Below are 24,185 nucleotides of genomic sequence, written 5' to 3' on the forward strand. Positions count from 1 at the left end.
GAGAGAATGAACCCTAAACAAAGAATCCTATTTAAAAATAATTTAAGACTCTTTCCCAGTGAAGACTAACCCAGGTTTCTTGGGAGAAACATGTGATAATTTTATCACAATTTGAAATGAACATTTCCAAGAGGAGAAATTTATCATATGGAATCAATCTCTAACTATACAGATCACTACAAGAACAATGGCTGCTACACGGCAACAGAAAAAGGAGTCTATCAGTAAGGTACCACTTAAACCATTACAATATCTCGAAGGCTCCCGTCTAAGATATGCTCACAGCATCACAAGCTTTTCCCTCACACTACCTGCTGTCGTTGCAAATAAATTTATGTGATAAATGTAGCAATATATCTGCCTTACTCATTGAAGTACATGCTACATAAGGGCAGAGACTGACTGTCTCACACAACTGTAGTCTCAGGGTTTATATGTTCATGTATAATTTCTGAAATTAAAAAAAAAATTAAAGTTTTAAATTAAAAAAAAGAAAGGAACAGTTGGACATCTGGGTACAGCTAGATTTTTACGCAGCTCACGCCCACTCCGGCAACCCCTTTCTCAAGAGAGACAAGATGCACTAGGAATGAAAGCCACACAGGTCTCAGAGTGAGGAGGACGACAGGGAGGCTGAAGACATGACGAAAGAGCAGACTTCCGAGGTTCTCAGAGAAGACACCGTTTCATGGTCCTGCCATGAGAAGTGTCTGGGTTGCCCCACTTACCTCCCCAAACTCCTGTAAGTGATTAACACACCTGAGTCACAACCAACCAAGACTCAAAATACAGCAGTAACATGACCTAATTTCAACATGTGACAGTACACAGGGCAAGATGTCCCAAAAGCCAAAGCGTAAGCTTCAGGATAGAGGAAGTCTTGTCTTAAATGCTTTAAAAAAATTCGACATGGACCTCATCTCATGACAAGAGTATATTTTTAAAAGGAAAAACACAGTTTTATATGTTCAGTAGTAACTTAAATATTCAATTTATCATTACAAAAGAACTTAAAAAGCAATGGATACTCCTTTCAAAGACACAGCTACACCTCAATGATCCAAAATCACTACACAATGGATTGCAGCACATAGATCAAGTCTCCAGTAAAGGAATCTCCTTCTGTTCTAATAAGAAAAGTTTTTCTTTGGGTAACAACTATATTCCTTTGGATAAATATTTTCTGGAAATATATTAGGATATGTTCTATCCTTTTAAAGACAAACTATACCCAGCGCTCTGTCTATTGAAAACTCAGGAGTTATAACTCCAAACATAAATACAGTACATGTTATAATACAAGGATAGATTACTTTCACATTAAATGACCCCTGACTGCCATGTTTTTATAATTCTTACAATTATTTTTCATGGTTTCTGTCTTTTCCTTCACTGTCAGGCTACTTCCCCTTCTAATATGTTATTTCCAGGATTAGGGGGGAAATCAGGGAACCGACTGTTTCTAAAGTAAAACATAATTCGAGGGAAAACCAGCTTTACAGAATTTTTCTTTAAAGGTAACTTAGTTTATCTAACCATTCTGTCACTATAGATGCTAACTGGTAGCATTTTTTGTTTTTTGCTGTTGTTATCCATAGAATTACAAGGAACATCCTCGAAAATGAAGTGAAACTGTTAGTTGCTCAGTCGTGTCTGACTCTCTGCAACCCCGTGGACTGTAGTCTGCCAGGCTCCTCTGACCATGGGATTTTCCAGGCAAGACTACCGGAGGGGATTGTCATTTCCTTCTTCAGGGGACTCTTCCCAACCCAGGGATCGAACCCAAGTTTCCTGCACTGCAGGCAGAGTCTTCACCGTCTGAGCCACCAGGCAAGCCCTTGAAGGTAAGTCTCTGCAAACATATTCTGGTATTTCTGTAGAATGGGTTTAAGTGGGATTGCCGGGTAGCATTTGAACTTTTAATAAATTCTACAAATTGTCTCCTAAAAAGTTTGTAATTATTTGTAAATATTTATACTCACTACAAACAACAGTATGTGAAAAATGTTCATTTCAGGATGTTCTCACAGTGACTGCTATAAAATGGCACCTCATTTTTTCCTTTTAATCACGAATTTCTGGAACAACATATTCGCCATTTTATTCTATGACTTTCTGCCATTTTCCAGGAAACTTTATAATTTTACCTTTTCAAAATTCTTTTTGAGCAAAGAACTGTTTCAGATGCCTTTATAGCATTATTTTCATTACCTAGAAATTTCAGATTGTTCTTGGAAATATAATCTCTAGATAAATAAAGTGGTAACTATAATTCTGCTGAATTCACAATAATGACAGAAAATCCCATAAGCATAAACAGTGCATCCAATAGCACCCCCTGCAACCTCTGGAAGTAATTAATGAGCTACCTGGAAGCCACAGCCAATATGTAATGCCTACATAAGGCATACCATGTAGCATAGCTGATAACCATGGTACAGAGTATGAATATTCTAGAAAAAAAAGAGGCAGCAGCGAAGGGTGTGTGAGACCAGAGGGTAAGGAGGAGGGGTGGCTGAGCTTGTTGCGTTTGCTCAGAATCTTAGTGCAGTAACACAAAAGGAATGCTGCCGTGATGAATGGGTGGTTCCTTTTAAAGGTATAGCCAGACGGAAGCAGTAAACCCTCTCCCCTCAAAACTCATAATAAAAGCACCTGCTCACATCAGAAAGTTTTGAGCAACTGCCATAGGAAGTGGGGATCCAGTGGAAGTTAAGACAGCTGCCTGAGAACAGACACTCCATAAAGCAGAAGCATCAGGATACTACGCAGTAGACAGGCTGCACAAGGATCTAGTATTCTGTGCTCTCAAACTTCACCTTTTTTTTTCTTGCTCTTCCTTCTCTATTTTGTGGGATGCAACATATGTGGAAAAGAGATGGCAACACCTATTCAGGAGCTTGACGAACTCTACCATGGCATCCTCTTTAGACATGTTTCCCAGGGCTGCCCATTCTCTCCTGTAAAGAACAACAAGAAAGTTACTTGCTACTCCTAAAAGAGTAAAAATTTGATTTCATTTAAACCTAAATATAAATGTCTCAATTATAACTAAAATGAAGAATGACTTGACTATACAGATTCAAAACTTCAACACGCATGGACTGCTTTACTAAACTAAATAGCCTACATACAAACCAAACTTACACCATAATTTAACTGCATTGCTGATAATTTCCATACTAGTAAAAGGGTATCAGAGTTCTACTTTTCTTATAGTTTAGCCTTAATTGAATAAAATGCTTAATATATTCTTTCCTGTCACAACTCTGTACGTGTCCCAACAAGAGAATCAACTACTATACTGCAAATTGCTGTTGTAATATTATTTTGGAAGAATCAAATGAAGCTGTCTTATTTCATAATCAATGAGTAAACATCTTTCACAATATTTAGCCATAAACATCTCCAAACCAAAAACAGATAAACATCTGACGACTCCAGAAGCTGCAAGCAAAAATGTTTGCTTAGCTCTTACTCTAAAGCTAATGAGCCAGCTATTTACATCTGAACCAATTTACTCTGTACCCTTCTCTCCACTCCAATATTCTTGCCTGGAGAATTCCATGGACAGAGGAGCTTGCCGGGCTATAGGATCATAAAGAGTCGGACACAACTGAAGCAACTTAGCATGCACTCACTCATTAAATTCATTACACAATAAAACACTGTTACCTCCTGTCATTCCCCAACACATCAAAGAATCCAACCTCAGGACAAGTGTCTGGATTATATGGGCCCATAAGAACCTGCTTATGCAGTGCCACAAGTTTCAGTTTTTCTTCATAAGTTGGATGAAATGCTTTGCCATCTTTTTCTATAACAAAAATAAACACAAAAACAATTAGCACTGACAAAATACAACATTTTCAACACTGTATGTTGAAATTCTGGTATAATGTATATCACAAATTGCCTGTGAAATTTATATTGCCTATGAAAACCACTGTAGGAATATTTTTATCTCAACTACTAAATTTTAATAATTATAGCCAAGATAAAAAAAACTTCACGCTGAGTTAATTTTTTAAAATAAAGTTAAATACTAATATTTATGTTAAAATTACTACAAAGAGTAAATCAATTAAAAAAAAAAACTACTAAAGAGAAACCAATGTCAAGCAACAGTAAGGCACACACACACTAGTGTACCACTTATCTTTTTCAAATATTAAAAATGTTCAGCAATCGTTTTTTAAAGTAAGTTCAAAAATTTTTATATTGAGCATTTTAAATAAGAGATATATGCATAGGAGAGTACATATAATTTGAAAGGCTATATTCAAAATGTATCCATCCCACTGAAACAGTACGATGCAGTGGAAAGGACTTTGGAATCAGACATCCTAGATTTAGATCTTATCTCAGACACTTCCTAGCTATAGGACCATTTAAACTCTTAAGTCTGTTTATCAATAAAGAGTCTTTTCTACTTCAGAGGTAACAGGACAGTATTAATGGTAATAACTGTTGGGTCTTTCCTCTGCTCTGGCAGGTTGCCAATGGGCAATTACAGTGAAGCCAGTATGACCCACAGAGACTTCACCACCACTAGCAACACTTAAAAGTATCATGAAACTGGGTGCTGAAAAAATAGGGAATCCTACTTCTTTGATAAATGGAAGTGTTAGTTACTGGTTGGTTCTAATGATGAGACTGCCAAATTTTAAAACAAAAAAGGAGGTTAAAAGTAGTGTCTATTGCCTACAAATTTTAATCCATGTACAGAGCCATCACCAAAAGAAAATTACTCATGATAAGAGAAGAACATGGTTTACACAACAGTTCATATCCTGTTCAAGGAATCTTAGGAGAAAAAAAAAATACAAGCTGCCAATAAGCATCCCAAGACATTCAATTTCACTAGTCAAGGAAATGGAAATCGAAACCATTAGATACTAAGGATGCTGTCTACCATCAGATAGGTCAAAAAAGTTAGGTCATCAAGAGCTGGTAAGAACAGGACAAACAGGTACCCATTCTCAATACACTAATGTTCAAAGTATAAATTGTTAGTTATCTTAGAGGGAAATCAGGCAATATATTCCAAAATTGTAAATATAGATGCCCTGCTGCTGCTGTTGCTGCTAAGTCGCTTCAGCCGTGTCCCACTCTGTGCGACCCCATAGACGGCAGCCCACCAGGCTCCTCTGTCTCTGGGATTCTCCAGGCAAGAATACTGGAGTGGGTTGCTATTTCCTTCTCTGATGCATGAGAGTGAAAAGCGAAAGTGAAGTCGCTCAGATGTGCCCGACTCTTAGCGACCCCATGGACTGCAGCCTACCAGGCTCCTCCGTCCATGGGATTTTCCAGGCAAGAGTACTGGAGTGGGGTGCCATTATGGTCCAGTAATTCCAATTCTCATCATCTACTCTTGATAAGCATTCCCAAACACAGGAGGTGGACACAGGAATATTTTCATTGCAGCACTCTTTTCTTATTACTGTAAACAACTTAAAAGTTCATCAATAAGGAAACAGCTAAATAATGTGGCACAGTCAGTCTAAGGAATAAATGAAGTAAGTAAAGGAAATATCTAGAGTAGGAAATGGCAACCCACTCCAGTCTTCTTGCCTAGAGAAACCCAGGGTAGAGGAGCCCGGGGGGCCGCACAGTCAGACACAGTTGAGTGATTAAGCACAAAGGAAATACAGTTAAATGAAAAAAGCAAGCTGCAGAAAACTATATACAATCATACAGCACAAAATATAGTATCTTCAATTCTAAGTACTCCCCCAACCTACACTTTAACATCTCTAAAATCAGATTAGTTTTTACATCTATTGTATTTTATAGTTTTAACCGGCAGTTTTTCTTTCTTTACAGTACGTAATACTAAGTCTTAGAATTGATGAAATCCAGCATGTAGCACACCCACATATATATTCTATGGGTACCTTTACATGCATGTAAATGCAAAGAAAAAGATCTAGATGGAGTCACACTAAAAAGATGAGAATGAGAAAGTGGGAGAGGGCTAAGAGGAGGAGTAGTGATCAGAGGTCTTAAAACTAAAAATATTTTAATCTTTCAAAGGAAAATATTTGGAAGAACAAACCAAACTGTTAAAGAGAGTGGGGACTGAAAAGAATTATATCTATGTACTTCTATATAATTATATATACATATACTTCAATCTGAATTTTTTTCAATAAGAACTCAACACTTGAAAAAAGACAAAACTGTGGCACTGACTTTATTTATATTTAATAAAAATTGCAACAACTCAGAAACCTGTGGACCTGCCATCTGTATTTGTTACTGAGCAAACAGTATCACTAAACAATTAGTACCAAGTAGGAACTTCCTCTAAAGCTTTTAGAACAGGATTATGCATAGGTCTATATATACCAACTAAAAGGCAGTTCCCATTTTAAAATTTAACTCTTAGAAGTCTGTTTCAATTATGAACACTATAAGATCTTTTGTATATTCATTCATTCAACTTAATAAATATTTATTGAGCCCTTGTGTGCAAATCATAGGAAATGGAAATAGATGGGAAAACCGTGGAAACAGTGTCAGACTTTATTTTGGGGGGCTCCAAAATCACTGTAGATGGTGACCGCAGCCATGAAATTAAAAGATGTTTACTCCTTGGAAGGAAAGTTATGACCAACCTAGATAGCATATTGAAAAGCAGAGACATTACTTTGCCAACAAAGGTCCGTCTAGTCAAGGCTATGGTTTTTCCAGTGATCATGTATGGATGTGAGAGTTGGACTGTGAAGAAGGCTGAGCACCCAAGAATTGATGCTTTTGAACTGTGGTGCTGGAGAAGACTCTTGAGAGTCCCTTGGACTGCAAGGAGATCCAACCAGTCCATTCTGAAGCAGATCAACCCTGGGATTTCTTTGGAAGGAATGATGCTAAAGCTGAAACTCCAATACTCTGGCCACCTCATGCAAAGAGTTGACTCATTGGAGAAGACCCTGATGCTGGGAGGGATTGGGGCAGGAGAAGGGGACGACAGAGGATGAGATGGCAGGATGGCATCACTGACTCGACGGACATGAGTTTGAGGGAACTCTGGAGTTGGTATGGACAGGGAGGCCTGGCATGCTGTGATTCATGGGGTCGCAAAGAGTCGGACACGACTGAGCGACTGAACTGACTGAGACACCAGGATTCATCACCCTCTTGGAGTTTACAAACCACTGAGCTCAATTAAAAATGTGTAACTTGGCAATCCAGTATATAATTGTGTCTAGGTGTGTATTTTAGGTATAAATACACCACAAACAAATTATTAAAAATTCAGAAAACGAAGATCATGGCACCTGGTCCCAGCACTTCATGGGAAATAGATGGGGAAAGAGTGGAAACAGTGTCAGACTTTATTTTGGGGGGCTCTAAAATCACTGCAGATGGTGACTGCAGCCATGAAATTAAAAGACGCTTACTCCTTGGAAGGAAAGTTATGACTAACCTAGATAGCATATTCAAAAGCAGAGACATTACTTTGCCAACAAAGGTCTGTCTAGTCAAGGCTATGGTTTTTCCTGTGGTCATGCATGGATGTGAGAGTTGGACTGTGAAGAAAGCTGAGCGCCGAAGAATTGATGCTTTTGAACTATGGTATTGGAGAGGACTCTTGAGAGTCCCTTGGACTGCAGAGATCCAACCAGTCCATTCTAAAGGACATCAGCCCTGGGTGTTCTTTGGAAGGAATGATGCTAAAGTTGAAACTCCAGTACTTTGGCCACCTCATGCGAAGAGTTGACTCATTGGAAAAGACTCTGATGCTGGGAGAGATTGGGGCAGGAGGAGAAGGGGACGACAGAGGATGAGATGGTTGGATGGCATCACTAACTCAATGGACTTGAGTTTGAGTGATCTCTGGAGTTGGTGATGGACAGGGAGGCCTGGCGTGCTGTGATTCATGGGGTCACAAAGAGTTGGACACGACTGAGCGACTGAACTCAACTGAACTGATACTGAGATAAAGGAACAATTATTTTAGAGTTTAGGAAAAAATATGTCAAAAAGGTAATAACATGACTTGTTCCAACTGTTTAGGTTGGACCAGTAGTTACATTTAATTTCAATGTAATATATAATAAAAATAGAGCAAAATAGATGAGTTTAGAAAACCAAAATACATCTTTACATTATCTCTCATGTAAAAGCCAACAAGCCTAATGAATTCTTTTCTAAATACTGCCTTGAAAAATCTTAAAAACGGTGTTACACCTGTTAACTGCTACGTTATTTAAAATTTAATTATTCAACAATAACACAATACTTAAATTACAGTAATCTGCTGATTATACAGCTATTTAAAATGACAAAATAAGGGCTATATATCATTTCAGAGAATACTTATAATGTATTAATGAAAACAAGCAGAATAAAAACAGATATTAAAAAATAATTTTATGTTTACAACTATGTAAAAATGGGTGATTATACATATACATCTTTTTAACAAAATTAGCCTGCCAGAACTCTGTATTCTAAGATAATAGTGTTAAAAAATGTGAAATAGTGGCAACTTTTTACCAAAAAGCCTTTTTTTCAATTTTCAAGATGTTCATAAGCTTCTTTTAGCATCTACCTTAATTTTGTACATATTAGTCACCAAAAGTTTTCTTATGGTAATTAGGTCTCAGAGAAACATAGCCCAGACAACTTTCTTCTCACATTCCCCAAAGTGATGATTTGAAAAACAGCTCCAACCTTGATCTTAGCTTATGAGATGAAAGGTAAACCAAACAGGTGCCAACTTAACTGTTCATGTTATCTTGAACCTTATAAAAGAAAAATATGCTGCTGGTGATTCAAGATAAAGAAAAAGAAGATATAGTAAGCCTGAGAAACAGTAAGGGTAGACAGCATACCCTCAAGGGTACACTCTCTGCTTTGTTCCATCAGGATCCCTGGGATTTTGTTTCTCCTTTAAAAAAATTAAAAACACCTAAATTCTATTAAAGTGGTTGCTTTGACCCCTTCAATAAAGATAAAGATAAAAATCAATAAAGATAACATCAAATGGGAACTTTATTCACTGGAAGACCACTTTTCTTATCAATCATGTAATATAGCAATTTTCAAATACATACACACACGAATTCTTATTTGCTTCAGGGAGATGATTTGAAGCTAACAGGTAAGACTAGTGGGTATGAAAAAAATATTTTAGGGCTTCCCTGGTGGCTCAGTGGTAAAGAATTTGCCCGCCAATGCAGGAGACATGGGTTCAACCCCTGATCTGGAAAGATCCCAAACGCTGCAAAGCAACTAAGTGAATGTGCCTCCCTATTAAGAGCCCATGCTCTAGAGCCCAGGAGCCTCAGCTACTGAAGCCCTGTGCCCTAGGCCCCCTTGTGCCCTAGGCCCCCTGCTCTGCAACAACAGCAGCCACTGCGACGAGAAGCTCGAGCACAGCAACTGGAGAGTGGCTCTCGCTCTCTGTCAACAGAGAAAAGCAATGCAGACCCAGCACAGCCAAAAATAAAACCAAAATTAAAAGCACATATTTTTTAAAAAGATTACTACTCTAAAGTTACTTTAATGGAGGGAGGGTCGATTTCTTACCAGGTGATAAATCTGCTCCTTTACTTCAAATATTAGGCAGTGCAAACCAGAATTAGCAGACCACAGGAGAGGGTGAGTCAACAAGGAAACTGTACCCATTTTTCAGCAGGGTGTTAGTCTAACCGTGACCCTAAAAGATGACTCAACAGAGAGAGGGGGGTTTCAGGATATTTAGATGTCATTTTAATATCTGCCCTTTATATGCCAGACAGGATTAAGAATATACTGCCAATCCATAAAAGATTTTTCAAAAGAGAATATGTTTTTAAGTGTAAGTTCTGGTCAAGCACTCAAATTTGCTCACCACCATGAACGCCAGTGCTAAGCACAAGCTTTGTTAATAGGCACTCACCACACCAAAACCATGCCCAAGAAATCTCTCTAAAGAAGAAACTGACTGCAAAGGTCAATCTCTGTGAGAATAAAACAGTACATCCATTCTTATGAATTTTACTGGCATTTCCACAGAATCTTTATGCATTTGCTAATTTTTCTTTCTTTCCCCCTCTTATTTGATTCTCTGTAATGACAAACAAAATTGATAAACCTTTAGCTAGACTCATCAAGAAAAAAAGGGAGAGAACTCAAATCAATAAAATTAGAAATGAAAAAGGAGACGTTACAACTGCCTCCACAGAAATACCAAGGCTCCTAAGAGACTACCATAAGCAACTATATGACCGATAAGGGATCAGTCTCCAAAATTTACAAAGTTGCTTCAGTCGTGTCCAACTCTTAGAGACCCTATGGACTGTATCCTGCCAGGCTCCTCTGCCCATGGGATGCTCCTGGGCAGAGTAGGTTGCCATGCCCTTCTCCAGGGGACCTTCCTGACCAGGGCTCAAACCTGTGTATCCTGTGGCTTCTGCATTGCAGGCAGATTCTTTTTTTTTTTTTTTTAATGCTAAGCCCCAGGGAAGCCCAGCCACGGGAAAACATACCAAAAGTTAATACTTATTCCTAAAAGATCGGATTACAGATTTTTTTTCTTCTCTCACTTTTATTTTCTGATTTCCAATATGCATATGTACTTTTATATCAAATACATATATGCTTTTTTCCTTTTATAGCAAACATTTTTAAAAAGTGAAGGGAACTTAATTTTTCAGCCTTTAGGATGAGAGTAACAGAGCATTTATTTTCTCCTGAGAACTGTACAAAACCCAGGAGGATAAACCAAGAATCCCAACCACCTTTAGTATAGAACAACCTACATCATGTTGACATTCTAAACCTCAGAGAGAACAGAAAGTGACCCCGCCCCCAGCCAGATCAGTGTCATTGGGCAGACTACTACAGTGTTACAAAAAATTACTTCTCTTTCACTCTTCAGATGTCTCAAGTTCGCACACTAGGAGGGTTTATTTAGTTTTTCTGCATTAGATGAAAACAATTTTCTCTTGAATTACCTTTTAACTATATTATTACTTTTATTTTAAATTTGTCTGTGCCCTGCGGCTTGTGAGATCTTAGTTCCCTGACCAGTGAAAAATGCCACATCCTAACCATTGGACCACCAGGGAATTCTCTTTCCTAAATTATTTTTGGTTCCAAAGGCATTAAACATAGCAGAAAAGAAGTTACCACGGTAACTGCATAGACAGAAAAAGTCTTGCTGAAACTCAAAAATCTTTAGCCAGGGCCACAACCCTCAAGGAAAGCTGTTTCAGTCCTGCCATTCAGGAAGACAGCCATTACCCTTGGTCCCTGCATTTATAGAGTTAATTAATCCAATCAATTTGGAAAACCACCTTCTATAGCAATCAAAAAAACATATAAATTATGCTGGAAAGAAGCTGCAGAGCTATTGTTCAGATGCAAGTGTGTGAAAACACACCAATGAAAAGCAGAAAATGACTACTTCTACTACCTGGAGAAGTTGAATACAAAGCTGGTCATTTTCAATCAAATGGACTAAAAGGGATCACCTGTTAGCATCTGTCCAGTGATAATTATATTAAAAAAAGTTTATTTTCAATAAAATTGAAGACCAAAAGTCACGTTAAAAATTTATTTTACCTAAAGGATACAGACGAAGGCAGGGATCGGCAAACCGGACCAACTCTGCCCACAGTTGTTGTTTATATTAATTTATCTTTAACTTTTTCCCATTGGTTTCGGTAACATCCACTTTAACTAGCAGTTAGTCATACTCAGCCATCGTTCTCCCCGCACCCCCACCCCCCACACAACTGTTTTTTTAAGACCTGTGAACTAAGAATTTTTTTTAATCTTTTAAAAGAAATCTTTTAAAAACAAGCAGAATCAGACAAATAAAAAACAAAGAATATGAAGACAGACCACATACGGTCCTTAAGGTCTAAAATATTTATATCTGACCCTTTACTGAAAATCCATTATGACTATACAGTGGAAGTGAGAAATAGATTTAAGGGACTAGATCTGATAGACAGAGTGCCTTATGAACTATGGATGGAGGTTCCTGACACTGTATAAGAGACAGGAATCAAGACCATCCCCAAGAAAAAGAAATGCAAAAAAGCAAAATGGCTGTCTGAGGAGGCCTTACAAATAGCTGTGAAAAGAAGGGAAGCAAAAAGCAAAGGAGAAAAGCAAAGATATACCCATTTGAATGCAGAGTTCCAAAGAATGGCAAGAAGAGATAAGAAAGCCTTCTTCAGCGATCAATGCAAAGAAATAGAGGAAAACAATAGAAAAGGAAAGACTAGAGATCGCTTCAAGAAAATTAGAGATACCAAGGGAACATTTCATGCAAAGATGGGCTAAATAAAGGACAGAAATAGTAGTGACCTAACAGAAGCAGAAGATATTAAGAAGAGGTGGTAAGAATACACAGAAGAACTGTACAAAAAAGATCTTCAAGACCCAGATAATCACGATGGTGTTATCACTCACCTAGAGCCAGACATCCTGGAATGTGAAGTCGAGTGGGCCTTAGGAAGCATCACTACGAACAAAGCTAGTGGAGGTGATGGAATTCCAGTTGAGCTATTTCAAATCCTGAAAGATGACGGTGTGAAAGTCCTGCACTCAATATGCCAGCAAATTTGGAAAACTCAGCAGTGGCCACAGGACTGGAAAAGGTCAGTTTTCATTCCAATCCCAAAGAAAGGCAATGCAAAAGAATGCTCAAACTGCTGCACAATTGCACTCATCTCACACGCTAGTAAAGCAATGCTCAAAATTCTCCAAGCCAGGCTTCAGCAATATGTTAACTGTGAACTTCCAGATGCTCAAGCTGGTTTTAGAAAAGGCAGAGGAACCAGAGATCAAATTGCCAACATCTGATGGATCATCAAAAAAGCAAGAGAGTTCCAGAAAAACATCTATTTCTGCTTTACTGACTATGCCAAAGCCTTTGACTGTGTGGATCACAATAAACTGTGGAAAATTATTAAAGAGACAGGCATAGCAGACCACCTGACCTGCCTCTTGAGAAACCTGTATGCAGATCAAGAAGCTACAGTTAGAACTGGACATGGAACAATAGACTGGTTCCAAATAGGAAAAGGAGTCTGTCAAGGCTGTATATTGTCACTGTGCTTATTTAACTTATATGCATAGTACATCATGAGAAACGCTGGGCTGGAGGAAGCATAAGCTGGAATCAAGGTTGCCAGGAGAAATATCAATAACCTCAGATATGCAGATGATACCACCCTATGGCAGAAAGTGAAGAACTAAAGAGCCTCTTGATGAAAGTGAAAGTGGAGACCAAAAAAGTTGGCTTAAAGCTCAACATTCAGAAAACTAAGATCATGGCATCTGGTCCCATCACTTCATGGCAGATAAATGGGGAAACAGTGGAATCAGTGGCTGACTTCATTTTTCTGGGCTTCAAAATCACTGCAGATGGTGATTGCAGCCATGAAATTAAAAGATGCTTACTCCTTGGAAGGAAAGTTATGACCAAAGTAGATAGCATATTAAAAACCAGAGACATCACTTTGTCAACAAAGGTCTGTCTAGTCCAGGCTATGGTTTTTCCAGTGGTCATGTATGGATGTGAGAGTTGGATTACAAAAAAAGCTGAGTGCTGAAGAACTGATGCTTTTGAACTGTGGTGTTAGAGAAGATTCTTGAGAGTCCCTTGGACTGCAAGGAGATCCAACCAGTCCATGCTAAAGGAGATCAGTCCTGGGTGTTCTTTGGAAGGACTGATGTTGAAGCTGAAACTCCAATACTTTGGCCACCTGATGCAAAGAGCTGACTCACTGGAATAGACCCTGATGCTGGGAATGATTAAGGGCAGGAGGAGAAGGGGACGACAGAGGATGAGATGGTTGGATGGCATCACTGACTCGATGGACATGGGTTTGGGTGGACTCCAGGAGTTGGTGGTGGGACAGGAAGGCCTGGGGTGCTGCGGTCCGTGGTGTTGCAAAGAGTCAGACACGACTGAGCGACTAAACTGAACTGACTTACTGAAAATGTTTGCTGACCCTGGACTAAAGGGAGAAATGCAAAAGCCAAACTAACTTCAATATTTTAAACACTGAATTTAAAAAATTCAAATAAAGGATAGAAAACATACAGTTAAACTTCCACGCCAGTATTCTTGCCTAGGAAATCCCATAGACAAAGTCTAGGCCTGGTGGGCGACAGTCCACGGGGTCTCAAAGAGTCGGACACAACTTAGCAACTGAGCACAAACTTCCGTTAAACCTGGTGAACTGAATATACACAATTACATCTGATCCTCGATGATACCCCACTGAAAGGAATAAGGAAGCTAATCTAGAGAACACTGAAAAGGCTCAGGAATTGAAGATATCAGGTTCATTAAAAGCTGGAGTCTAGATAAAAATAGGAATTTTGGCTTAAAACCTATCTAAAGATCAGGTACCCTTACCCACCCAACCCCAAGCACACAGATGGCTACCTTGCCCCTAGTTTAGCAGAGGCAGTATATATTAACAGACGGGTATATTCGAGAACACGAATCACATATACTCAGGTGGGAGGACATCAGCCTAAGACTAAACTGCAGGACTAAAAAGAGAAATGAAATGCATGTTACCCTAGTAAACGGTAAATGACTTCCACCCATGCTCCCTTCTCCTGTTTAGTGCCAAAATATTGGCAGCTACATTCATACACTGCAGGCAGGAGAAAAATATTTTCATGAAAAAAAACTGGCCTAAAAGACCGGTACAAACTGGTTTGAAAGGTACTGATACTTAGAGATCCTCAATGAAACTTCTGCCTCATCACCTACAATAAAAGCTGTACTCAAGGTTATAGTTGGCTCTCCAATGCCTTACCCTTAAAGAACGAATGCCCAAGGATCACCCAACACTTGAGAAAGCTCCCAACATGGTTGGGGGCGAAGGGGAGTGTAAAAGAAATTTTCCAATAGGGAAAAAAAAAAAGTCTAAAAGAAAACGAATTCCAGAAATTTCAACATCACAGAGAGGTGAAAGAAATTTTAAGGATGCCAGTAAGCAGAGACTCAACAAAGGAGAAAGCTGAGACTGGATCAAAAATTTAAGAACATCTAGGAGAGATGTTTTTTAAAAAAACAGTTTACCTGGGAACAAAGAAAACAAATGATAATTACTTCTAACTACACAAAAGACAAAGAGTTTGCATAAGAACTAAAATATAATCAAAGTGCATGATCTGTCTCGGCTATAAATAACACAAATAGAAACAACTGAGCGAGTTAATCACAAATGTGGTATCATAAAATTGGGAGTTTGGAAAGGAGGAAGAGAGAGGCACATATATAAGTTGCTTTTTAAAAATAAAGAAGCAGCAGGAAAGTGAAGACAAATACCAGGAGACAGTTAAAATACTGGAAAGTGGCTGCCTTAGGGGAGAAGGTCTTGGAGATGGGGAAAGAAACAGGGGGATGGCTATTTTTCATTATAAATTTTATATTACAACTTGGTCTAATTGCCTTGGTTTCCACTTTGATAAAAAGGTAAAATGAATAAACACATTTGCTCCATTTCAGTAATCAGTTCATAAGCGATTACAACGTGTGGTAGGCATAATAATACTCCCCTTAAAAGACATCCACATCCTAATCCCCACAATCTATAGTATATTCCTGTGAATATATTAGGTTACATGAAAAGGGGGAATTAAGGTTGTAGGTGACCTTAGCCTAGACTACCCATATGGGCATAAAGTAATCACAAGAGTCCTTATAAATGGAAGAAGAGAAAGAACAGAGGGAGGTATGAAGGTGTTACGCTGCTAGCTCTGATGGAAGAAGGGGGTCACATGCGAAAGCACAGAACTGGTCTCCTGAAGGTGGACAAAAGCAAGGCAACAGATTCTCCCCTAGTCTCCAGAAGGAACACAGCCCAGCTGCCACTGTGATCCTAAGCCAGTGAGACCCATTCTGAACTACTAACCCTCCAGGACTATAAAATAGCATGTGTTGTTTCAAGCCACTACATTTGTGGTAACACATTTTCCCAAGTTAATAAAGACAGAAATGGCTTCCAGATTTGTTGTTGTTCAGCTGCTAAGTTGTTTCTGACTCTTTGTGACCCCATGGACTGCAGCATGCCAGGCTCCTCTGTCCTCCACTATCTACTGGAATTTGCTCATTCATTTTAATTGCGTCAGTGATGCTATCTAACCATCTCATCCTCTGCCACCCTCCTCTCCTCCTGCCCAAAATCTTTTCCAGCATCAGGGTCTTTTCCAATGAGTCGGCTCTTCACATCAGGTGGCCAAAGTATTGGAGCTTCAGTTCTTCCAACAAGTATTCAGAGTTGATTTCCTTTAGGTCTTGACGGCAATCCAAGGGACTCTCAAGAGTCTTCTACAGCATAATTTGAAAGTATCAATTCTTCGGCTCTCAGCCTTCTTTTACATTCCTACTCTCACCCACACGACTACTGGAGAAATCATAGCTTTAACTACATGGACCTTTGTAAGCAAAGTGATGTCTTTGCTTTTTAATACACTGTCTAGGTTTCTCATAGTTTTTCTTACAAGGAGCAAACATCTTCTAATTTCATGGCTGCAGTCACCGTCCACAGTGATTTCAGAGCCCAAGAAAATAAAATAAAAATGTGCTTTCACCTTCCCCCCTTCTATTTGTCATGAAGTGATGGGATCAGATGCCATGACCTCAGTTTTTTGAATGTTGAGTTTTAAAGCAGCTTTTTCACCCTCATCAAAAGAACCCCATGACAGTATGGAAAGGCTTCTAGATTACATTCCTATTAAATTTTAAGTATTTAACTTTACAGCTCTAATAAGACAGCATAAATAATTTTGATAATAATGTTACAATCACAGCAACCAAGCCCAAAGCACTGAATGATTACCCTTCCACCCAAAATTAATTATACAAAAGGTTATTAGTCTCACACATCAATTGCTAGAGTATGTTTACTGAGAAATATTTTTATCATCTCTCTGGAGGGAAAGACAGAGAAATGTAACAAATTATTTCAATGGTCCTTCTAGCCTTTATCTTATGAAATGAAAGCTAATAAAATCTATGGGTTGGAAAGGATATTAAAGATAGATGACTGAATTGCACAAAGTCCAAATCCTCTCTACATAACCACTAGGTCTACAATAATTTGTTACTGGACACATTATACAACGTATGTGAGGAAGGGAGAAATTAAAGTATAGAGTTTCTGTATGCTATGGAAATTATCAGCTTAGACAATATAACTATAAAATATTTTATATATGCCTCACAGTAAAAGCAAAGAAAAAAATCTGATGTAGATACATAAAAGATTATGATAAAGAAATCAAAAGCACAGCCACCTAGTAATTGTTAAAGTATGCTTGAACACTTCCTGGTGATGAGAATTCATTGTCTCAAACAGTCTATTCCATGTTTGGATGGATAGCTGTAATTTTTAGCTCTTTATCCTGATTAGATTCTTCTCAATTTTAGCCACAGGGTCTATTTCTAGTCCTTGGCATTAAATAAAACACATCTAACAGATCAGACCTCAAAAACAAAAAAACAAATTCCACAAAATACCACACATCATACTTGCCCTGAGTTCTCTATTCTTTAGGCAAAATATTTTCAGCTTATTCACTCATACTTACCTTCTAAAGACTTGTGTTTAAATCTCAGTTCTGTTATTTACTGAGTACAAAATACAGATAATCTTTCTGAGTTTCAGTTTTGCTATCAAAAAATGGAGAAAATAACTTCTCTTTCTTGTGAGGGGTAGAAATAATGTGTTCCAAAGTCTTGACACAGTGCCTGCATAAAGCAGACATTCACTAAGCAGCAGCTATTATGATGATGGCGGGGATTCAAATTCCCACAATATACAAGTTGCTTTCTTCTGAATTAGCTCCATTTTGTCTTTAACTCTATGAATGATCCCTCAACTGAAAGCAGGATCCAGCGATTGTCTGAACTGCGTACATGAGAGCAGGACCATCTCTCTCTTCTCTCATTCCAGATACTGTATTTCCACCAAAGCAGCTGAAGCTCAAATCTGTTCTTTTGTGGCCCTATCACTGTTGCCTGGCAGAGAATACACATCGAATAAAATCCATCTTTTAGAAATATTAAAATTAAAACCACATTTTCCCCACGTTCAATTAAGAAAAAAAGTGATATATTTTTTTCTATATCTGATTTATTCTTATACTACTTATAAGAAAGTATAATAAATGCAGTATTTCTGAGTTAATGAATATGCAACCCTGTAAACTGCCTAGCCTGCTTGAAGTGCTTAATAAAAGTTGATCACATTCCATAATAAATTCTTGGTAATCTCTCCTCTTCAACATAGGCAGTCACAGGATACCAACTGCTAGGTACTCTGCTAAGAGTTTATAAATAATCTGAGTAAAGGAAGGCAGAATTTAAACAACTGAGTGACAACTAGGAAGTAGTACCCCAGGTGGTATTCACTCCAGAGCTCAACTTCCTAAATACTGAAACAGAGAAGCTCTCATTTTAGCTAACTGATAAAAGTAAACATTATCTCCTTCTGGGGGTTGGGGTTGGTTACCAAAGTGTACTCATTTGCAAAAATTCATCAAGTGTTACTTATGATTTGTACTTTTCTGCAGGGGTAGTAAACAAAGGGGAGGCCTCAGGTAAATATTAAAATCAAAATAAAACATCCATAAATATAAACACATATATGTATATATATCCTTGAATACCCCATATTCAAAGGAAAATTTTAGTTCAGTTCAAATCTAATACGAAATAGCAAATAAGAAGAGATGTTTAAAAGGCATTATATTCCTGGTGGTTATAATTTTCTTTCTTTGTCTCAGGTCTATACATCCTTCTATGCTATACACTTATACCTAAAGACAATAAAGAAGAGGAAAATAAACTCAAAATTTAACAGACATTCAGTAGTAACAATTAAACCTGAAATTATCTGAGGCTAGTCCACTTAAGTCCAGGAGGCACACACTAATTACATGTGTCACCAAAGAATAAATTACAGCTTTACAGTATTTTAAAACATTAATGGAGCCATTCATAAAAGTTCTTGGAAGTGCATATGTTTAAAGAAGACAGAAGAAAATGGAATCATTCAGTATGTCCATATAATTGCCTCTCTGTTATCAGCAATATAACACCATGTAATAGATAGCAATGTTAGTGGAAATGCATTAACAATTTCATAGAAAAACTGAGTCTAAAACTTTAGTTCCCTCCAAATTCGACTACAGCTTCCTTTTACATATCATACTCTCAAAAACTTATCACTCCACACACACATTACCCACACACACCCCTAGATCTGTCTACTGAAATAATGACAATCTAGTAGCAGTGAGTGCCCACTGCTAACATCCTGATTATGGCTCTTCAAATGCCACTTTCCACTAAAGGAATCAAGTCTCTTTGGAGAAATGGCTGATTCCAATGGAGGCAGGAAATGCATATGATGAATCTGGACTATTTCATCATACGAGAGAGCAAAGAAGCTATGGAAGACTACTAGTCATGTCAAAGGAACTTAGGAACCAATCTGAAGAGACCTACCACTTGCTAAAGATGATACAATTTGAGCATCAATCATAAGAGCTCTCAAAACAGTACCTGATATTTAGCGAACATCTGCTCAATAACTGGTGGCAATTATTAGCCTAGAATTTTAAATGAATGCAACCACCTACCAGCTAATGGAGCGAGGTAGTAAAGTTATTAGAGAAGGAAAACCTCACTTCTAAGAACTCTAAAAACCAAAACACAACTTCCCAGGTTAACTATATCCAAGAAGTATAAGGCTCCAGTAAAGGCAACCGATTTAGTCCTTAACCCAAAGAGATAAGAAAATCAGCTTAATCTTGCTATTTACAATGCCATTCAACTCCTTACATGGATATGACACCAACTGAGCTTCCCAGTTCTCTCCAGCAAACTACCTAATCCCTGCTTGCCATTTCCCAGACACACAGAACTTTCCCTTCTCTGGAAGGGCACCTGCTCTCTGGATCCTCCACACTGTGCTGCAGTTGCCACTGAGGCTTTACTCCCTGGACTATAAGTTTCAAGCAAAAGGGAATATACTATTCATTTACAGTGCTAGCCTAATATAAAACTTTATCCATAATAAGGATTCAACAACTCAGCTTAGATGATAAAATGCTAACTTACATTTGCCAATATTTTCATCTATTATTTCACTTTTACCATCAAAAACTAAGAGGATAGGCAGTTGACACAAGGGGTTCAGTCACTGGCCTATGATCACTGTGATCGAAACAGAATAAGAAATAGGGTTCCTGATTCTTAATTCACATTATGCTCAATCAAAAAAGATGCCCATGCTTTCAAGATTCATATTTATTCCACAGCAAAAGATAAAATGTAATGTTATTTCAAATTCATGTGAGATATAAAACCACAAAATAGTGATTTATTAAAGTCCTCACAAGACTGATAAAAATGTCAAGTATTATGCAGGAAAAAGGGTTTTTCACACATTAATTCAAAAGCAGCAACCCTTCACTCACCCCATTTCCATAACCCTTCTGACTGCTTTTAGATCCTTCCTCCCTTCCCCCAACCTAAATCAGGAACCTCATATACTAATAGCTTCTTCACTGCTAACTATGTAATGACCCATGCAAAAATGTACCTTTTAATTGCCAGACTGTTATTTCTCTTTTTAAGTACTTGGATACCACTCTGAGAGCTTAACTTTGGAACTTCCTGAACCATACCTATCAATGTAGCTTCTCCCCTCTAAGGTGACTATAACTAAGTTCCCAAATTACTGGTTCCCCTAAGAGTCTTACATTTGACAAACATGTTAAAATAATGGGAGGTTTAGAGCACTAAATCGTGAATGTGAGATGTCAAATTTCATTTAATCCAGTCATATATATCTATATATATATAAACAAATTGAAACTCAAAGAAAAGTTAACTGGCTAGGAGTAGGTTAATAGAATCGAGAGGGATTTCCCTGGCAGTCCAGTGGTTAGGACTTGGTACTTTCACTGCTGTGGCCTAGGTTCAATTCTTGGCTGGGGAATTGGGATCACGCAGGCTGCTTAGCATGTTAAAAAAAAAAAAAAGTCCTCTGGAGAAGGGAAAAGCTACCCACTCTAGTATTCTGGCCTGAAGAATTCCATGGGCTGTATAGTCCATGGGGTCACAAAGAGTCTGACATGACTGAATGACTTAAAAAAAAAAAAAGAGTCCAAAGCTTCTTGACTCCCAAGCAAAGCGAAATTTGTTGCACATTAACAGTGTTTTAATTTTTCAAAGAAGATACTACTACTATCTTCAAATAATACAGATTCAGAAGATAAAATTATCCATTTATTTGTTAGTCATATGGCAAAAGTTAGGACTAGAAGTTCATTCTTCTCTATTCTTACACATTGTTCTGCTAAGATACACTTTAATCTTATCATACGCTAGAAAAATAAGTTCCAAGAATAAAAATTTAAAGTAAAATATAGTCATATAAATTTTACAAAAACCACCAGGTTTTTACGTAAGCACTAGTATATCATCACCTCAGGAAACTCTAAATTCAAGCCAGTGATCTAAGTGTCAAGTGTTCCAAAACTCATTGCTGCTGCTGCTAAGTCGCTTCAGTCATGTCAGACTCTGTGCGACCCCATGGACCACAGCCCACCAGGCTCCTCCGTCCATGCAATTTCCCAGACAAGAGTACTGGAGTAGGGTGCCATTGCCTTCTCCGCCAAAACTCATTAGCCATTACCAGTTCCCCAAACTAGCAGAGGGCTTAACTCATAGTGGAATGACCATGAATATTTCAAGGATAAACTTTTAATAGAAAATGCAGTGAGTACAGATACCAACCAGAAGGGGAACTAGGGGGTGGGATGAATTAGGAGAATGGGACTGACATATACACAGTACTATACATAAAATGCTTCCCTGGTGGCTCAGATGGTAAAGCGTCTGCCTGCAATGTGGGAGACCTGGGTTCCATCGCTGGGTGGGGAAGATCCCCTGGAGAAGGAAATGGCAATCCACTCCAGTACTCTTGCCTGGAAAATCCCATGGGCAGAAGAGCCTGGTAGGTTAGGGTCCATGGGATCACAAAGAGTCGGACATGACTGAGCAACTTCACTTTCACATATAAAATAACCAATGAGAACCTACTGTAGAGCACAGGGAACTCTACTCAATGCTCTGTAGTGACCTAAATGGGAAGAAAATCCAAAAAACAGGGGGTATATGCATATGAACAGCTGATTCACTTTGCTGTGCAGGAGAAACTAATACAACATCGTAAAACAATCTTTTACTCCAATAAAAAAAAAGGTTTTTTTAATGCAATGAATGGAGAATGACTAAATTTTCTGTAAAATTTATACAAGAAAGGCTATCATCAGTTTGCACAATTATTTTCAGAGAAAACAAGTAACTTTTGAATGTATCAGTAGTTTCAACGACTCAACTTCAGCTAGTAAAATATGTACTCCAAAAGGTACTCCCTCTGGGGAAAGGTCATAAATATGCTGTTTTGGAATGTACACAGAACCTAGTAACCACTTTTAAAGTTTCATTTGCGATGTCTCTCTCTGTTCGTCTGCCCCACGAGATCTAAATATCTCATCAGTCTTTCCCATTGACAAGGTCATGTGACTCACCATTTGACTAAGTGAATCACCCAATTAAAAAAAAAAAACAAATCCAAGACCACAATTTTGCTCTATGACAAGATTTACTACAACTAATTCTGTGAGAAATACAGAGGCTACTTTTAGGCCTTTATCTGAGAATCCACTCTTGGACACTGGAAAAATTTTAACCATCTAGAAGTCGCTAGAACACAGCAGCTATCCCTTCTCTTATTTAGAGTTTGACAAGCTAGAAGGGATTAGCTTAATACTTAACTTCTTTCTCTCTGCCATATCAATACTGTCAGGTGATTAAGCCCTATTCGAGTTTATGGATCCCCAGAATGAATGGAAAGCGTAAGAATGGAACGCATGAAAAAATTTCTTTCACTATAGAAGGGCAAAAATCGGTGGTTCTTAAGTGCCAATCACAAGAAACAAGAAAAAGAATGCGACGGTTAAAAAACAAAAAATCCCAGATTGGGAACCTCTGGGAAAGAGAACTCATTCTTCCATCCAGGATCCTGGAAAACCGAGAAGCTAAATCTAGCTAAGATGCCTGGTAACCTCCGGGAGGCCGGACCCGGAAAGCTAAACCAAGGTTCCAGGCCCCTAGGGGTGTGACCTAGTGACCAAGCGGATAGTGACAAAATTCGAGTACCCCCAAGGACAGAGCCCAGCTCCAGTCGCCGCGGTCCCGCACGGGTAGGTCAGGGCTACTCGGGTCCAGTCTCCCCAAGGCCCGGCAGAGGCGGCGGGGGTGGGGCCTGTCAGGCTCACCTTTGAAGAAGCGCAGCGCCAGGCCGTACAGCTCCTCCAGGCCGAAGCCCCACCGCTGCTCCAGCCGCCGCGCCTCCTCCGCCGCGCCCCCAGCCACCGCCTCCCCAGGCTCCGGCTGCTCCCCTGCGGTGCCCGGGCCCTTGACGGACCCTGGAGGCGAGGGCGGCGGCAGCGGCGGCGGCAGCAGCGGGGCGCCCTCCGCGCCGGGTCGTTCCTCCGGGTCCGGGCTTAGCGTGAGGCCGTCGACAGAGACCTCGAGTCGCTCTGCGCTTAACACCGCCGCCATCTCCGCCTGCTGCGCCTCCTCGGCGGGGACAGGCGGCGGCCACGTATCGACTTCCTGCTGACCTCTGACCTCCGCTCACCAACACCGGAACTTCCGCCGCTGAGTAGGCGCTAGAGTTCCCGGAGAGGGGCTGCGGCCTGGTGCCCCGCCCCCACCCCGGGGGTCGTCGGTGGGCTGCGCCGCTCCACCACCCGCCCCGCCCACCACCCCTGCGGCTTTCGAACACCCCACCCCCACCCTCACCCGGTTCCCTTCCGGCCCTCGTTCCTCCCGGAGGGGGTGCTACGCCCAGCGGCCCTGGCGCTGCAGTTTTTTCCCGCAACTCTCGATGTCCGGCAGGGGCGGGGTCGGGCGGGACCCCGCGTACAGTCTGTGCGGAGAGGGTGACTCCTGGCGGGCGCCCTACCCTTCTGGTCAGGCCCTCCCCAGGTGTAGAGAGCTGTGTGGTTGGAGTAACTGTTGGTAACTCTTAAGGAGATGCCGAGCAAATGCCTTTTTTTTTTTTTCTGAGAAAGAAACTGAGGCTGCAGAGAAATCCCGCGGTTTCTGAGACTCGTAGAAGAGCACATCC

At 39.5% G+C, this 24,185-nt stretch overlaps 1 protein-coding gene across 1 annotated transcript in view; it reads right to left on the reverse strand.

The window, feature by feature from the left end:
* The window catches only part of ACBD3 (acyl-CoA binding domain containing 3), a 38,460-nt gene extending 14,835 nt beyond the window's left edge, over window positions 1-23,625 (reverse strand). The window contains exons 1-3 of the mRNA XM_052653754.1: window positions 23,329-23,625; window positions 3,676-3,817; window positions 2,820-2,960 (exon numbers count right to left, since the gene is read on the reverse strand). Coding sequence (XP_052509714.1) covers window positions 2,820-2,960; window positions 3,676-3,817; window positions 23,329-23,614 — 569 coding nt within the window. The 5' untranslated portion in view covers window positions 23,615-23,625. The remainder of the gene's footprint in view (window positions 1-2,819; window positions 2,961-3,675; window positions 3,818-23,328) is intronic.
* Window positions 23,626-24,185: the final 560 nt, after the last annotated feature.

Source organism: Budorcas taxicolor, chromosome 16 (assembly GCF_023091745.1).
Source record: "Budorcas taxicolor isolate Tak-1 chromosome 16, Takin1.1, whole genome shotgun sequence".
In the NCBI taxonomy this organism is placed as follows: domain Eukaryota; kingdom Metazoa; phylum Chordata; class Mammalia; order Artiodactyla; family Bovidae; genus Budorcas; species Budorcas taxicolor.